At 38.0% G+C, this 19,051-nt stretch overlaps 1 protein-coding gene across 2 annotated transcripts; it reads left to right on the forward strand.

The window, feature by feature from the left end:
• Positions 1-6,309: 6,309 nt before the first annotated feature.
• Positions 6,310-17,955, forward strand: PCGF3_1 (Polycomb group RING finger protein 3). 2 transcript variants are annotated; one of them, XM_051214373.1, is made up of 8 exons: positions 6,310-6,340; positions 10,165-10,344; positions 10,391-10,487; positions 10,537-10,592; positions 10,634-10,696; positions 11,961-12,223; positions 15,437-15,526; positions 15,883-17,955. In XM_051214373.1, exons 2-8 carry the CDS (start codon positions 10,233-10,235, stop codon positions 15,928-15,930), a joined length of 729 nt encoding a protein of 242 aa, XP_051067537.1. In that variant the 5' UTR covers positions 6,310-6,340; positions 10,165-10,232; the 3' UTR covers positions 15,931-17,955. The 2 variants fall into 2 exon arrangements, with proteins under 2 accessions (XP_051067537.1, XP_051067538.1); XM_051214372.1 differs by having other exon boundaries at positions 6,320-6,340; positions 11,961-17,955.
• Positions 17,956-19,051: the final 1,096 nt, after the last annotated feature.

The raw sequence follows: 19,051 nt of genomic DNA on the forward strand, positions 1-19,051 counted from the left end.
ATCCTTGACTGACTAATTGGATGTGCCCAGCGAACCGTTTTAGTCATTTGTAAAGATTTATTATCTTTACATTTCGATTCCGTAATGGATTTGTCAGTTAAACGATCTAACAACACATATGGTGGTTCATGATCTAGATAAGCCGGCTTTAGCCTATCAATACTTACTGTGTCGATGTTTCCATGTTTTTCTATCACGAAATATTTAGATTTTCTTGAGATGACTTTGAAAGGACCTTCAAATGGAGGACTGAGTGGTGCTTTTATTTTGTCACATCTTATCCAGACGTGCGTGCAATTGCTTAGGTCTTTAGGTACATATACGGCACGCGATTGTTCACGAGTATTAATCGGCTTAATTTTAGACATGTGGTCCCGTAGTTGATCTACATAATTTTCTAAATTAAGTTTTTGACTGTTAGTATTAGGGTTAATAAATTCACCTGGTAGTCTCAGAGTTGTTCCGAAAACCAGTTCCGCAGCTGAACACTGTGCGTCAGTTTTGACAGATGTTCGTATTCCCAACATAACTAATGGTAGGAATTCTGTCCACTGATTGGGGTTTGAGTGAGATATAAGGGCGGTTTTTAGCTGACGGTGAAAACGTTCTACCATCCCATTAGCCTGAGGATGATATGCAGTGCAGCGTATCCTATTGGAGCCTAGAAGTTTAGCCAAGTTATTAAATAGTTCGGATTCGAATTGCGCTCCTCTATCCGTCGTTATTATTATGGGTGTACCAAAAATGGTTACGCAGTTCTGCATGAAAACTTTGGCTACTGTTTCCGCTGTGATGTCCGCTATCGGGATGGCTATAGGGAATCTGGTAAATCGATCTATGCATGTAAACAGATAATTAAAACCGTTTGAACGTGGTAAAGGACCTACCAAGTCGATATGCACATGGGCAAAACGTGCATCTGGTTGCGAGAAAACACCTATGGGTGAATTTGTGTGACGATTAATCTTTGATTGTTGACATGCTGAACACTCTCTAACCCATTTGTGTACATCCTTCTGTAAATTCGGCCATATATATCTGGCATTGATTAGTTTTGTTGAAGCTTTCGCGCCAGGATGAGACAAAGAATGAAAGTTATTATATATCAACTTTCGCATATTTTTGGGAACGAAAGGTCGCGGCATTGCCTTGGTCGTGTCACAATAAATTAGAATACCATCGATAGGTGATGGGAATTGTTTTAAATTAAGACTTGAATTGTTTGTTTTAAGTAGGTTTTGTAATTCTAGGTCCTGCTCTTGTTTGTGTCTCAACGTTTCGAAGTTTACTGTAGACTGCTGTAGCACGTTCATTTCTAGTCTGGATAAAGCATCTGCCGCCTGATTGTCCTGACCTTTGACATGTCGGATATCGCTTGTGAACTGTGATATATAGTCAAGGTGTCGGACTTCTCGAGGTGAGTATTTATCGGCTCTCGCTTTTAATGCATTCGTCAGTGGTTTGTGATCCGTAAAGACTATAAATTCCCTACCTTCTAACATGTTTCGGAAGTGTTTAATGGTCAGGTAGATTGCAAGAAGTTCTCGCCCGAAGGTAGAATACCTTGTTTCGGCTGGAGCGAGTCTTTTCGAGAAGAAAGCAATTGGTTTCCAGGCGTTTTTAACCAGTTGGTTAAGGGTACCGCCTACTGCTTTATCTGAAGCATCCACCATCAAAGCAAGTGGGGAAAGAGAATTCGGATATATCAACGTAGTTGCTTGAGCCAGTTTATCTTTAAGCTGTTTAATAGCTTCGATGGCGTCAGAAGACAGTTTGAATTCTTTTGGTTTTCCTTTAAGTGGATCTGTCAAAGGTTGCATTAATTGTGCACAACCTGGTATGAATCTGCGATAAAAGTTAATTAGACCTAGAAAACTTCTCAGTTGTGTTAGAGAACTAGGTATGGGGTATTGTTTGATGGTATCCACTTCTTTTTTGATAGGTTTAATCCCTTCTGGGCTTATTGTGTGACCGAGAAATTCTAAAGTTTGAACACCGAAAACACACTTACTTTGATGTATGTTTATTCCATGTTCATCCAGTCTTTTCAACACTGCTTGTACATGCTGTTCGTGTGATTGCAAATCGGGACTGGCAATTAACAAGTCGTCTATATACCCCTGCGCAAATGGCATATCTCGAAGTAGGTTATCTATGAATCTTTGAAATGTCTGTGCCGCATTTCTCAGGCCGAATGGCATGCGTACAAACTCGAATAAGCCAAAGGGTGTAGTAATAGCTGTATTGGGAATATCTTCATCAGCCACCGGGATATTGTGATATGCCCTGACCAAATCAATTTTAGTGAATATGTTCATACCCTGTAAACCGTTGGTGAAATCTTGGATATGCGGTATTGGGTACCTATCTGGTACGGTTTGACGGTTTAGGGCTCTGTAATCCCCGCACGGTCGCCAGTCACCTTCATTCTTCTTTGGGACCATATGCAAAGGGGATGCCCATTGACTATCAGAGGGACGGATAATACCCAGTTGTAGCATATAATCAAACTCGGCCCTAGCGATTTTGAGCTTATCTGGTGCTAGTCTCCTGGGTTTTGCAAAAACCGGTGCACCTTCGGTTTTGATAGTGTGACTTACTTTTAGTTTGTCTTTAGAAGGCTGTGGGTTTGGTTTAGTTAAGTTTGGAAATTCCGCGAGTATATCTTGGAATTTCGCTGTTGTTACTGGGGGAGTTTGAATCAAGTTAAGAGAGCTGATGTGACTTTCTTTGCCTTTTGTGTAATACGAAGTTTCTTTTAGTGTTAATCGCCGTTTCTTGGTGTCAACTAGAAATTCGTATCTCTCTAGAAAGTCCATCCCCAGTATTGCCAGATCTAAGTCGGCTACCGTGAAAACCCAAGGGAATTGCCTCCTGAACCCCAAATCTAGGGTTAAAGTTTTCTGCCCAAATGTCGCAATTTTAGTTTTATTTGCAGCTTGAAGTGTAATTGATGATGTTTCTCGACTAATCTCAGTTTTATTTCGAGGGATGATGCTAAGAGCAGCGCCAGTATCCACCAAGAAATTCAAGCCCGAGTTTCTGTCTCTAACATAAAACAAGCGACTGTTTAGGCGCCCCTCCTCAGTCGTCGCGACCTGGGGAGGGGTTACTCGTTTCCCGCTGCCTTAGGATTATGCTTAGGCCAGGCGCATGGTTGCATGCACTTGGTTGAGTTGACACCAAACTTCCAGTGGTACCAACAAAACTGCCCAGATTGTCTGGACATTTGTGACCTGTTTTGTGACTTGGATCGTGGTCGTTGTGGTGACCTGCTCCTGTTTCTATGACCCATTTGCATTCTGGTGACAGCCTCAGTGAGACTCTTAACACTCGCAATGAGTCCTCCTATTACGGGGTCTTTTGCTGATTCTACTTTTTGTGTGTGATTTATTGTGCCTGATCCAGTTGGAGGACCTCTTTCCATTATTCTGTCGGCTATACGCGCTAAGTGAGATAATGAGGTTTCAGGATCTTGTGCATCCAAACAGTGTTGGACGTAGCATGGGAGAGCTTGTATCCATCCTTGTTTTAGGACTGCTTCACTCACTGTGTTATCACCCACTAAGACTTGGAGGTGACGTAAAAACTGTGACGGCGACCGATCACTTAGTGTTTCACCTTGAAAAAGTCTTTGAATTCTTTGACTATCTGATAATGATAAACGGTTCATTATCTCTCGTCTTAAGATGGTGTATGGTTGTGGTGATGGTGGACTTAAAATCAAGTCACGGACTTCTTTGGCGACTGAAGGAGGAAGGATAGAACACAAATCTCTATAGCGAATCCCTTCAAATTTGATATTGTGTCTCGTGAAATAATGCTCTAGTTGAGCAAACCACAACTCAGGATCACTACGATCAAATTCTGGAAGTCGGGATTTCGTAGTCATAACAGTGTCTATCTCCACTGGTGACAAATCATCCAGATTATGGGTTTCTATTGAGTCTGACATGAGGTATGTGACAAATATAGCAATAAAGTTAGCACGAAAAAATGGTTTCTATAACACGAATAACTTAAGGTAATTAAAAAAAAGAAAAAACCATTTATATATCCAACTTAGTTTACGGATAATCAGGTCTACTTTTACGATTGAGTACAAAAAATATAATATTAATAACAAAAATGAGGTTAAATTTGTGTTCAAAAGGGCTCACCAATTTCGTGTCTATAAGTAACCCTCGTGCTATTGATAGAAGAAACCAGACAAGTAGTGAATAGGTCTTTATTTCGATCTTAGCGCAGTCACAGTGGAGCGTAGGATTATCTGTTCAGACAAACAAAGGCTCTCAACATTCAATATAAGATAATAGGGAATATAATGCTTATACAAAACAAGGAAGTGAATGAATACTTGAACAATACTGTTTTGGCATATGCTTGGTTGTTTGAGGTCAACTCTTAACCAACCAACCTAAGCTCTTACAGACTCACCTAGCTGAAGGCGCTCGATCATGCATCCGCACCAGATCACGAGTGGGAACGCCGTGCGCAACAACCCCTGCAATCGCTAGCCAGATTAGACGATCCTCGATATATTGATAACATACCAAATATATCTTCGAACCTCCTCGCTTCCGTCTTTTGATTTCACTTGGTGGGTACGATTCATATTAGAAGGTGTTACTGGTTAAAGCGTTGTCAAACTCCAAATACCTATGGCATCTTCAACTCCTTTTCTGGTGAGCTTGTGCGTCTGTTTGATCTCCTCCTGAATGAGTCATCAGAAGTCCGAGACACCACATGTTTATGTATTAGTTTTATGAAGTGACCAGCTGACAGACTCGTTTAAGGTAAATACCGGTGTCAGGCAAGGTTGCTTACTCACAATTGATTGATTACTGGGTGGTAATCACTGTCATATGTGTCAAGCACTTCATAATGCAGATCGAATGCTCACTCTCAATCTTTCTCCTGGTGATCGACTGGATCATAAAGATGTCAACATCTGGGTGGGGAAGCATGGGATACATTAGACATCTAGGATGCAGCTGGACGATCTAGACTTCACAGATGATCTGGCCCTTCTATCCCAAACGCAACAACAAATGCAGGAGAAGATGACCAGTGTGGCAGCAGCCTCAACAGCAGTAGGTCTCAATATACACAAAGAGAAGAGCAGGATTCTCCGATACAACACAACATGCACCAATCCAATCACATTTCACGCAGAAGATTTGGAAGATGTAAAAACCTTTACATATCTCGGCAACATCATTGATGAATACGGTGGGTCTGATGCATATGTGAAGGCACGGTTCGGCAAAGCAAGATCAGCATATTTACAACTGAAAAACATCTGGAAACCAAAGCCGTTGTCAACCGACATCAAGGTCAAGATTTTCAATACAAATGTCAAGACAGTTCTACTGTATGGGGCGGAAATCTGGAGAACTATGAAAGCCATCATCCAGAAGATACAAGTGTTTGGTAACAGTTGTCTACGCAAAATACTTCGGATCCGTTGGCCAGACACTATCAGCAACAACTTATTGTGGGAGAGAACAAATCAGATTTCAGTGGTGGAAGAAATCAGAAAGAAGCGCTGGAAGTGGATGGGACACACATTGAGGAAAGCACCCAACTGCGTCACAACGCAAGTCCTCACTTGGAATACTCAAAGCTAAAGAACACATTACTCCGAGAAATGGAGACAGACATGAGAAGAACAAATAACAATTGGATAGAACTAGAAGGGAAGGTCCAGGACAGAGTGGGTTGGAGAATGCTGGTTGGCGGCCTATGCTCCATTGGGAATAACGGGCGCAAGTAAGTAAGTCAATAACTGGGACGCCCTACCCGAACAAGTTGTATAAGCCACATTAGTGAATACATTCAAGGAGAAGCTGAACTTTCATTGGAAGGTAATCTTTCAGGATCAACGCAGGTTTACCAACTCACCATCCTTATTACAAAAGACGGATATTCTAACCCCTGAAGTTGACATGAAATCTGGCATAAATCTAACTGAAAAAATGAGATAATTCTGTCTTTTACATCAGCCAGTTTTTTATTATGAACTGAAGTGATGCTCTTTCTGGTATCTTGAGGACTAACCCAAGTATTAACCTCTCTGTAGATAACCACCATCTCCCACAACCTAAACTCAGACCCGCGAGAACCAGCAGATCTCCGATTCTGCTCAGTAAATTTCAAAGGATTTTCGTAATGAACTATTTTGAAGGCTGAGTTTCAGTGAATTCATACTAACTGGTCATAAAAACATTGGATATATATTCGACATTACTATTTCAGGAGCATATTTCAAGAATAATCTTGCTAGTACGAGGTTTGATGTTGAAGGTTATAGGATGAGCCGCGATACTCGAAAGTAGACGTAAGTTTCTATTTGACTATCTGTGACTGAATTCCTCCATAAACTCTTAAATTTTGTGCAAAGTTGCTTGTTTTATGTGTATGACATGTTTATATCCGTCCATTTTTTGCAATGTGGTCAGTGCAATTGGATGTTTTGACTACTTTAAGTGATAATCACTCACAGTGGCTTGCGTTTTGTTTACATGCCTGATATCTTACGCAAATATATTACAATATTAGTTTTTAAATCAATACGGTTGTCTCATGCCTAGTTTTAGCCAGTTCTAGTCCAGAAGAGATGGCAGGTCGATCCTTTCAAAGAGTCAAGAACGTTGAGATTTCTTAATCTCCATATTTTGAGGAACGTTTGGGGAATTTTGGGGTTTTCCCCAAAGTCTTGGGAAAATTTGGGGAAAAATCCCAATGTTATAAGGTTCTGGGGAAATATTGGGGAAAACCCGAAGTTTCTCCAAATATTTTGGGAATTTTCTTCGGACCTGGGGAAATTTTCAGGTCTTCCCCCAAAATTTACTCAAAACTAACAAAATGTTTCCCCAAAATAGGGAGATCGGTATGTGGCATTTTTCTTCGTGGAAGCATGCAAATCGACCGTATTGTATTGGCAAAGGCTTTAGGAACTTATGGACACAAACAATCAAAAAAGGGGAAATAAAGGCGAACAAAGGGGAAATAAAAGGGTAAATGCTTTGGTAGCGAAAGGGGGAAACGCGCCAGAAAGTCGCCTTTTTCGCCCGTTCGGGGGAAATAATGCGGATTTCCCCCTTTTACCCGCTTTGTCGAAGTTCATGAAAACTTAAGTTCTGGATGCAGTTCATTCAAATACTGTACGTTACGTATAATTGTCGACAAATTTCCCCCAAATACACGACGTAAGGGGGGAAAAAGCGACATTTCCTCTAAATAACCGACGTAAAGGCGAAAAAGCGACATTTCCCCTTTATTTACGCTTTCGTCCGCTTTATTTCCCCTTTTGTGTTGCTTGGGGACCGTTAGATTTAATACACCGGGGAGTTTTCGACTTAAAACGTAAATGTGTACCCATGATTTCCTCACTTAAGGAGTCTTAGTGATCCACTAGTCATTAACCTTGATAGTAATTGTTAAACACTAACTATTCTATAGTGCGGAATGACATTTTGGTGAAAACCTCAAATTTTTCTCGCAGCAATTGCAGACTTCTTGATAGAAGCTCGAAATAGTGATGTCCATAAATCCGATGTTTATGATCAGTTAGCATTATTAAACTGGAACTCAGCCTTCAAAATAGTTCATTACGAAAATCCTTTAAAATTTACTGAGCAGAATCGGAGATCTGCTGGTTCTCGCGGGTCTGAGTTTAGGTTGTGGGAGATGGTGGTTATCTACAGAGAGGTTAATACTTGGGTTAGTCCTCAAGATACCAGGAAGAGCATCACTTCAGTTCATAATAAAAAAAACTGACTTATGTCAGACGACATAATCTCCCTCAGTTGTATTAGTTCTGAAGCGGATTTCAAGTCACTTTTTTAAAGAAGTAACAAAAGCCCCCATAACTTTATTCCTGAGAAGTGGATTGTTTCAGAATTTCGATTTATGATGGGAAGGTTCACGTGTGCACTGTCTTTATTGTCATCCCATATGTGGTTTATTTTAAAGTACGTCATTGATTCGCTGTGATGAATAAGGTTATAAGTTGTATGAGAGCGTTGCCATATATTTCATATTTCCCTATAGTACACAAATTGCGGGTTCGATGAATTTAGATTAGCTGCTCGGGGTATTATTCTGTTGTAAAATAGGTTTTGGTTGCTCTTTTCATTTTCATTCTTAGGGTAGTGATATACTTAACATGAGGGGAGACTAATGGTTAGTATTTAGTGGAATTTTATTAAATAGTGAGACAGGAAATGCAGCAAGATAAAATATTGCGGTAGTATGCTTTGAGATGCCGTCCAATAGAAAAACATGCTCCTGTGGCTTTTATTCCGTTCTGTACACCAGGGCCCCCAAATGCTCTGGTATGGCCGAGAGTGGGGAGAGTCAGCTCTCCCTCTCGAAATGCTCTCACATAGACACGTGCATACAACCACTGCCAGGGACGTTCTACTGACTGCCTTCTCGCAGCGGGGCTGTTTTTCACAAAATCGAGAGGACGCAAAGCGAAACTCCGGTGCTTTAATCGGATCAGTGGACACAGAGGGTCCTCCTAGGGGAGTTGGAAAACCCTGATTCCAAACCAATGGTGCACATGTGCTCCATTATCCTGAGGGAAAAATGGCGTATGAACCAATCGTTGGTCACCGGCTACTATTTGACTGCATCTCCTTACGTTGCTTCACAGTCTTGTGGATCAGACCTTTAGGTCGAAGGCTCCGAGTGTGGCCCCTCAAGAAAACCACCTGCTTCGATTTGGGCACCCGGGCAGTATCCCAGCCTCACCACACAAATCGAATGATTTGCGTGGCTCATATGTACTCGGTTCCCCCTTTGTACCAATATTTGTGTTCAGATAAATAAATAAATGTGAAGCAGGGTTCGGTCCTGGGACTTTGTGGCTGAAATTCGGACGCCTTCTCATATGATATCTCCCTTTACGCTTAAAGTTGGTCCTTGCTAAGGATAAACAGTTGTCTGAAGATGGTTGCAACAGATGGTCACCGTTGTCTTTTCGTCGAGCTGGGACATTGGAAAACCCACTTGTCTTTCACTTTGGTCCAAACTGTCTACTCGAGCGTCATGCATAAATCAGCTAGGCCAAAACAGGTGTGATCCATGGTACGCGGAGATTAAATCGCTCTGGTTCTCTGCATTGAGTAGATGAGGTCAAGTGAGTGGCCACACTCGGATTCTGTGTACTTGTTTCCGAGATAGCATACATTGATGGGATAGGATTCTGGGATTCTAGTTAAGGTAGCCTGTTAGTTTATTTATCATAAAATCCTAACATTCAAAGCCCCAACATGTAATCTAGAGTGTAGTTTTAAGTAATTAAGATTAATATTTCATGGGCTAAAATACTTGTCACTAGTAGTACATGGAGTTAAATTCATACAAGAAGGATCGATGGACGTTAAGAAGGAATATTAAGTTAAAGAGTGATTCGATTGGGAATAATAAGATCTCTAGTACTGTCAGGTTTGAAAGCGACTGTCGCTTCCCAGTTGCCCGCACTATGGAAGGATGTTTTCTCCTTGAAGATTAGTGGTGGTCTTAGCAACTTGGGCACGTGACCACAGAATCCGAGCAACAACTTGAAGCCTGTTACATACAACCTTCCTATGAATTTTTATGTATTGTCTCCGTGCTTCAAATAGTTTCACCGCCGCTGACTGAAATTCGCAGTGTAATATGAGGTGTGACATACGAGGTCCTATATTACTTATGACTTAGTACTGTAATAAATTGTTAGGCCGCATATCAGTCACTGATTCAGTGTAGCTTTTAGAGGTTTCTCAAGTCAAGTCATATTCTTAAACTATAATGGGTAAATATGTGAATAGTTCGGTGAATTAAATATGAATATGGTTATCAAGTCTCACCTATTTCCGAAACGTTTTTCTGGCTTGTGCTCTATATCATATCAGGTAAGAACTTCAAATGCGTGCATGTAAACATTCATTTTTTAGTATTTTGGTTGCTAGTCATCAAGGTTTTCCATTTAAAAAGATAGAAAATTTACTTTCTTTTAACTTGCTAGTAATTCTGAATCAGATTTAATTATGTGTTCATTTTCATTGGATGAATGGTAATCAGTTTTATCTTGCGATTTATTCCATTGTCAAGCACCTATGTTTACGTTTCATAACTTGATATTCATCTATTTCCTTTGTGGTTATTTTTCAGTGTCTAAGCCGAAATGAGCCTATGTCTTATCACTGTTTACTACATAGTATACATACATGTATGAGTAGATGGATGAACTACCTGCTATTCAGTTATCCGATCTAAATGAATTTATAACATGTAAATTATGTAAAGGTTATTTAATTGATGCTGTTTCGATAACTGAATGTCTTCACCCATGTAAGTGAGATATTTCTTGCCTTGTAATATACATTAAATTTTTTAGTCTGTAAATCTTGTATAGTTAAGTATTCAGAAGAAAAACGCGAATGTCCTGTTTGCGGGATTCTCATCCATCAAAGTCACCCATTAAATTATATGAGGTTTGTTTCACTTAATGGTTTTATGTTTTCTATTTTCATATGATAATAGTTTTGATCGTACTCTTCAAGATATTGTTTATAAAATTGTACCAGATTTAAAACAAAGTAAGTGTGCTGTTCGCCTTATTTAACAAAACTTTTTGTAGAAGAGAGACAACGTCGTGAGGTCTTCTATAGGTCTCTTGGAAAAACTCCACCTCCCTCAGAAGGTAATATTAGTACAGTAATTTATGAATAAATTAAATGTGTCATGATATACCCGTTAAGTCACTGGCTGATTTATTCGACTGAGGAAAACGGGAAATTTTAGTTGATGATTTACTATATAGTCTATGATAACCATTTCCACCTTCCTAGTCATGTAGTCCATTCTTACTCAATGTAGTGTTTCCTCAGAATCGTTAATTGTTTGGGTGCAAATGTTATCAGGTCTCAGCGGACGTTCATACAATGTTACTTACGTGTAGCTTTCATTTGTCTTTCCATTGTTCTTCGTATTCTTAGTTACTTCATTATTGACACTGGTATTAAGGTGGATTCGATTGGGTGTGTAATTTAAGGAACAGTTTCTTATAGTGAAAATATTAGTCTGGGAACTAACACCACAAGCCACACTCAGAATACTTAACAGTATTAATTGGATCTATACCATATGAAAAATTAATTTCCCATCCTATGTTAATCACTATTCCTAGTTTTACTGCTTTCGGTATGACGTACCACACTCTAGAACCAGAGGGTTTAATAGTTTTAGCTGATAGAATCGATATAAGTCAGTGTACCAGACTGGTTTGACCCACTACGTTTACATAGCTCAAATCAGTATATGTGATCAAAAAAGCCGAATACTGCATTAACATACTAGTTGTGTTTACATATTTTCGTGCAGTATGACAGTTGTACTTTCATGGAAATAGATTTTATATTCGTTTTTGTAGCACTAGTTTCGGCTAGAAGCTTTTTGGTGTTTCTACTTTAGGAATCAACTTGTAATTATAATATCTAATAAATCCACTGATTTCATCATAATTCAAGTAAAGGACTTGATAGATTATGTATAGGGTAGCTCACAGAATATCTGTACTCGTACACTTATGTTTGACTCTTGTAAATTGCAAGGATGTAAACCACACATGACATATAAAAGTTTAGTATGTAAATGGATTGAATAATTATAGATATGGTTGGTTTGAAGTTGTATAACAATTCAAGTCTAGGCACTTAGGTTACTAAGGATAACATTAACATTACAGAGTAACTTAAATTGATCTAAATGTTTACAGTCTGATAACTGCTGATAAATAGTGTATGAGTCCTAAACTAATTTTGAGAATTCTGTAGGTTATATCAAGCTTGTTAATTACACTATTCCAGTCATTGCTCGTTGGATATTTTTGAGTAGATCAATTTTTGTACCAACGATATTTGATGTTTCCGAATTTGTTTGTTATTATTTCGATGAAAATTCAACAGACTTAGGCAAAGAAACTCATGTATTAGTCAGTAAAGAGAATATCACAGGTGCAGTCCCATCTGATTCTGACGGATTAACTTCCAATTTTGATTCGGATTATCATCGTAAAGATGAACAAGTCAATATACAACTTGAACCGGGATCTGATAATCTGGAACCATTAACTGAGAAATATTTACGACTTTCATCGAGGGCTACAGTGACACACTTACGAAAATATGTTGCCCAACAAGTTCTTCATGATATATCTAAGTTTCATGAAGTAGGTCAAGTGATTTTTTTCTCCCTCATTAAAATTTTGATGTTTCAATATTTGAATTGAACATTCTAACGAAGACGTATTCTTTTAGTTATTAGGCTGTATTTTTTCATTTATTTGCATTTCATTGTACACAATCTGAAAAAATGATTAGTTTTTATTCTATTGAAGAAATTTCAAATTCGATAAATAGATGTATCAGTCAGTTAGAGGTATGTGATGGGTTGTCGATTCCGGGTTTCTCATGTCTTCGAAGAATATTTTTTTGAGGTTCATGAAAAGGAAACTGGGTTATGAGTGATCTTGAGGTCCTGGTAGTATGATTGCACTGCCCAAGAGACAATTATTTGTGGCCGGTTACAAGGCCTTTGTGTAGGGAGTTGTAGATTAGTTAGTTTTGTCCTTTTGAGGCCTAACTGCCGTCGACGGAAATCCTTGGGGGTAAGGTGAAGTGTGCTTTTTTATGGCCAACTTTTATATTCCTCCTTACATTGTGAGACAGGATCGCTTGAGATGGTGTTTGAGGAAAACAACTTACTGCCACCATACTCCAGTAGTGTCAGCAGCACAACCTCGCCCTTCAACCTTAAGTTGCTTCTCTCCAACTGGCATTCCTGCCATGTTAATATTTGAAGAAACAAGTGTTAGCCAATAAGTCTCAGTTGAGTCGTCGTGATAAAGAAGCCCGACCATCACATCAAGATTATACCTACGTTCGGGATCAATGTGCAATTTTTAAAAAACGGCGGTTCATAGTGATGAGCTGTGTCATGATAGCTTAATATCAACGCAGTTCGAAATAGTGTTTTATTTCGTGAATACCTACATACGAAAAACTAATAAAATCAAAACTTTATCTAGACTATTGTTCCATACAATGTCGATTTCGGAAGCTAAGCTTAAATGGATTTTTTATTTCTTGGCAAATACGTTATCATCAGTATAGGGTTATGGAGATTGCTGAGTTATCTAGGGATTAGGCGTTCGCGTGCGAGACCGAAGGTCCTAGGTTGGATTCCCACGTTTGGGATCGTGGATGCGCACGTCTGAGGAGTCCCATACTAGGACAAGGCGGCCGTCCAGCGCTTCTAGGTTTTCAATTGTGGTCTAACATTAATTGGTCCATGATCTCAATTAAGAATATTCTTGTTGGGTCATTTGGTAGGATATAAGTGATTGTTATTGTATCAGCTTTGGTTGAGATCATGAATAGATCAATGTTAGACCACCATTAGAAACCTGAAAGCACTGGATTGCCGTTTCGTTATAGTATGGGTCTCCTCAGCAGTGCGCATCTACGATCCCGCACGTTGGATTCATACCTAGGACCTCCGGTCTGGCGCACGAACTCTTAACCCCTAGATTACTGAGTCGGCATCCAACGGTGTTAATGTCTAACTTCAACCAATCCACGATATTGTGTGACTGTGTTTCATTGTCTTCAGTGATTAACTTCCTTCTGAACAGACAGTGGAATTCAAGTTGTCACGACTTTTCAATAGAACTTCAGGAAATCCATCTTGACGCTAGTCACTAGTGAGCACATGATAATTATGGGTATAGGGTTGTGGAGATTGTTGAGTTTTGATTGAGATCCTGAATGGATCAATGTTGGATCACCATTGAAAACCTGGAAGCACTGGGTGTTTCGTCAGATTTGTGATGCAAACTGTTGGTGTAGTAGTCTAGGTAAAAACAACTACTCTTTAAGGGGATTTATTGTTAAATATATGAAAATATTCAATATAGTCATGATGTTTAATAGAACAAACCTGGAAAATCAAAATCACTCAAACGATTTAATTGCGAAGCTGTCTTCGTTCAACTCAGAGAGTACAACAACAACAAAACCATCCATTTGAGCTTCAAATCTCCATAATTTCTGAGCATACATGTTTTCTTGATAAGCTAAACTGACCTACTACGCAGTGAATTTTAATAAATTGTGATAACCAAATGAAAAGTTTTACAGTACACTTTGAAGAGGTGTGTGCTTAAAAACAGTCAAAAAGAAGGTCCCGGAATTGAAATAGGAGTTCGTACAGAAATTGTTGTTAATATAAAATAGTAATTACCCAGGAACTATGCAACAACAAAATGATGGTTCACGGACAATACGTAAAAATACCTTAAGTCAAATTGACAGAAATAAAATGTAGATAGTGTTTAAATGGATAATTTATGGAAACCAAGAAACGAACACAATACATGAATGCAATCTCGGTTGGTCATAATTAGTTTGAGGATAAAATGGCAATTGTCTCTTCAATTTATATTTCTCTATCATTGAGAAACACTGTCATGATTCCATGTAGTGCTACATAAAAACCTAAAGAGTTTTGGTTTCATCTCATTGCTTTTTGTCAAATGTGTTCGTCTACTGAAATTCCATGCTATAATCTGCAATACAAATTGTTAAAGGATTAATCATAGTATTTCTAGTGTCCAAACATTAGATGTTTAAACTATAAGGGAGCATTCCACCGGTTTGCACTAATTCATTAGTACCGTTATTATTTTTTTTAAAGGTCACAGTTAATTGGTAGACAGTATAATAAGCATATAACCTAAACATTCCACGTATCGTAATATGCATTATTTGTGCATTATTTGCTGACTCTGGGACTGGTTGGAGAAAGCGGAGAGGTGGTCAGTGCATTACATGGTGTCGTGGTATGAAAGAAAGCTGCAAAGGGCTGGCTTGTATCGGTCCTTCACGACTCCCTGGTTGGGGTCCGAGAGATGGTACAACACAGTGGCTAGATACGTTATCAGATATGGCTCAGAATAGAAGCCAGTGGCGATCCTGCTGTAACCCTCTTTTACTTTCTTCATAAGCAGTGGTTGTATCTTCCTTAACTGAAAGATTTCTTCTGATTGTACCCTTCTGTTCCCCTACTATTACTGTTATTATTACACTACCTTACACCAATCTCTTCGTTATTGTTTTTTTAATGTTTTTTTTACGTTCCCCACTTTTTTCTTTTTCTTCTTAAATTCTTATTGTTTTGTGTGGCGCATATATATTTGGCGCACTCCTGTACCAATATATATGTGTTCAAATAAATAAAATCGTAATATGGTCTTTCCCATTCTCGGTATACACTAAATTTAATCATTTTATTCGCATGTTTATTCCTCTAGTTTAACATTGTTTTTGTTACAGTCTTCACTGTTTCTTTCTTTCCTTGTTCTATTTTTATTAAATATATATAGATTGATATTTTTATACAAAATAATGAAGATGGTACTTTTCTTGGTCGCGATCATGTATTGAAATTTGTTCGTGTTGTTTATTGGAATGATGTAAGTGTTAATGTTCATTAAAGCTATCTTAATAATTGCACCAAACCATTAATTAAAGTTAAAACTTTTTATCATTGAATCTCGTGCATGTTCCAAAACTTAAAGTTCCTAGTTTTGGTTGTATGTGTGTTTACGAAGGATGAGATAAAAGGGGAGTTCCGGATGCTCACTGCTAAGAAGTCCCTTGCTAGGACGAAATGGCTATTTCAATGCTCCCTAGTTTTCAATGATACTCCAACTGAGGTCGATTTCTGACGAACACAGCCTATAGAATTCTCATAATTCTTGTAATCCATCTTTATTGTTTCATATGGTTATTTTTCTCTTAATACATCTTTTGCTTTTTTCATTTATAGGTCGAACCGATGCCACTGCAATATCGTTACAGCAGAATGATTTACTAAAATGAATTAAGTTACCTTTATTTCTATCTTTCAAAAAAAAAATTATTTTCCCTTTTTGTTTTTTTTTCTTTTCTTTTTTAAATTCATATTTACCACTGTGTTGATTTTATTTCCATGTCCTTCATCGATAGATAACACTATGATATATGTACAACAACCACAGTACTACAGTAGATTATGTGGAAAAAACACCACCATCGTATAATTGATTTTTTATTTGTTTGTTTTACTCTTTATTGTTTCCATCTGTACGTAAAACAAAAAAAAAGAAGTCAGCAAATCTATTGCAGTTAGTTGTAAATTATAGGTTTAATAATAAGTAATTTTGTCATCTTTATTGTATATGTATATATTATACGTAACATGACGTATTCTTTTTTTTACACTGTGAATAATAATTTTTACAATTTGTAATTTATGATAAATGCCTTTTATTATACGCGCTGTTAATGAAGAAGAAACTAAAAAAACTATTTCAACATATATTTGTTACTTTTTACTATTTCTGTTTGACTGAATGTTGTATGTTTCTTAATGTTATGTAATGTTACTATTGGTTGGGGTTATTTATCACTTTTTTTTAAAAGAAATGACTTACAGCATGATTTAAAAAAAAATCATTGCGATAATTAACCAAACAATGGAATTTGTTAGATTGTATCATCCATTTATCAATTTAGCTTTATCATTCGGAGTGATGAGCCAATAAGCGATGAAAAAAGTAATGAGTTAATTATTTAATGAGGTGGATATGTTCAGACCTGTTGGAACTGTCTTAATAATAATAATAATAATAATAATAATAATAATAATAATAATAATAATAAGCTTACGATTTATTATGCTACCTCTTCGACCTTTTTAATCCGACCCACTCTATTTACTACATAATGCGTTGATTGTAACAGTGTGTATGTTGGTAATAACACTGTTTTGTATCAAAATATAGTGCTCATTAGTTGTTTTTGCTTGTTAGTCTGAACCTATGTTCTAAATAGTGTCATATACAAAGTTGGAGTCATTGATGGCATGTTAATGAGAATTATTAGTTTTTAAAACTTGTCAAGTCTACTATTCTTCTCAAACTTCTGAAACTTGTGTCATGACTTCTGTCTTTTTCAATTATATGCTTCGGTTTTTCTTATTTATTTTGTTACTCCACTTGTTTCAATGCAGTACTACTTACCACCGTTCTGTGTTGTTTTAGTCAGTTAGCCAAATTTGATAAACTGATTATATTTTTTGAATACATGTTAAGAAATATTAAGTCCTATGGTTTGTTTACTTGAGAACTTGATGCCAAAATTGCGCTAGCAAGCGATTGTTTTTAACTCATTTACCAGGTATAGATAAGTGTACTTGGCTTCGAGTCACACTTTAAGTATGAGGGCTAGGGATAATACCTGGTCGCCGAAACTAAATTAGGTGGAGAGGCGTTCGGACTTGCGAATTAGTGACTAAAATTCAGACACTATGACCACTAAGCCGCCGCCATACTATCACTTAGCAATATGAAATGCTTACATAAATCTCTAGTGGAAAACTTTTAAAAGGAAAGTACTTCACATTACTCATTAGGGTTGGAAATGTTTAATAACTGATGTATTTCATGCCTTTTGTCACCCATATATAGGTTCCACTTTTATTTATCGTTTGTGTTGCCATAGACATAGAGTTTATCGTTTGTGTCCGTAGGTATGGTATGTGCTTTGCACCTTCGAAGTGCAAAGTACTTCTACAAGACTGGCAGGATTCTAATCCTGTACTCACCCTGGATGGTGAGCAGATAGACGTAGTCGAGAAGTTCGTGTATCTGGGTAGCTGCATAAGTGCTGGTGGGGGTGTGAATGATGAGATCAACGCACGTATAGTGAAAGCCAGAGCGGCTTATGCCAATCTGGGCCACCTTTGGCGCCTTCGTGATGTTAGTCTGGCTGTAAAAGGTCGGATCTACAACGCGTCGGTGAGAGCAGTTCTGCTCTATGCTTGTGAAACCTGGCCTCTCCGAGTTGAGGACGTTAGACGACTCTCTGTGTTCGATCATCGCTGTCTCCGAAGGATTGCTGACATTCAGTGGCAACACCATGTCAGTAATGCAGAGGTTCGGCATCGTGTGTTCGGGCACAGAGATGATGATTCAATTGGTGTTACCATCTTGAAACACCGACTTCGGTGGCTTGGACATGTTCTCCGAATGTCGTCCCAGAGAATTCCACGTCGTGCATTATTTGCCGACTCTGGGACTGGTTGTAAGAAGCGGAGAGGTGGTCAGTGCATGACATGGTGTCGTGGCATGAAAGAAAGCTGCAAAGGACTGGCTTCTGTCGGTCCTTCACGACTCCCTGGTTGGGGTCTGAGAGATGGTGCAACACAGTGGCTAGAGACGTTATCAGATATGACTCAGAATAGAAGCCAGTGGCGATCCTGCTGTAACCTTCTTTTACTTTCTTCATAAAAAGTGGTTGTGTCTCCCTTACCTGAAAGATTTCTTCCGATTGTACCTTTGCGTTCCCTGATTACTACCACATTACCTTACACCAATCTCCTCGTTATTGTTCTCTCTTTTTTTTGTGCTCCTTAGCTTTTTTTTTCTTTCTTCGTATTCCTCTTCGAATTTTCATTGTTCTGTGTGGCGCATATATATTGGCGATCTCTTGTACCAATATTCATGTGTCCAAATAAATAAATAAATAAATAAATTTATTTATGGTATGGGCGACATTACTTACAGTTGATCATAATAGAAATGTAAAACTCTCCTTTTTCTATAGGATCTTCAAAAATTGCATTATGTACCTACTGCTGGGTGATATTTTGTGCTTCATGCTAAAATCTTTTTAATTTTTGTGGGACATGCCAGCTTTGCACAATGAGCTGTCATGAGTGTTCCTGAGTTCAGACTCTTTGTTAGATGTAGAATTGTTCCTGGATTTTTTGTAAAATACCTTATTATGCTGAACTTCCAAATAGTGTTTCTTTTAAATTATCTAGATTCATAACTTGTTGTTTATGTATAATTCAATCCCCATTTATATCATTCGTTAACCTTTATTTTTGAAGGACTGAAGGTATTTTTTTGATCAAGAAGTAAATCTACATAAACTACTATGCATTTTTGATA

Source organism: Schistosoma haematobium, chromosome 2, assembly GCF_000699445.3.
Source record: "Schistosoma haematobium chromosome 2, whole genome shotgun sequence".
Taxonomy (NCBI): Eukaryota; Metazoa; Platyhelminthes; class Trematoda; order Strigeidida; family Schistosomatidae; genus Schistosoma; species Schistosoma haematobium.

What these genes read in the sequence shown, in the direction of transcription:
- PCGF3_1 (XM_051214373.1), top strand. Translation starts at nt 10,233, where the DNA reads ATGGATGAACTACCTGCTATTCAGTTATCCGATCTAAATGAATTTATA. An exon ending in TGTACCAGATTTAAAACAAA is followed by an intron (nt 10,593 to 10,633) that starts GTAAGTGTGCTG and finishes AACTTTTTGTAG; the next exon opens with AAGAGAGACAACGTCGTGAG. An exon ending in AACTCCACCTCCCTCAGAAG is followed by an intron (nt 10,697 to 11,960) that starts GTAATATTAGTA and finishes AAAATTCAACAG; the next exon opens with ACTTAGGCAAAGAAACTCAT.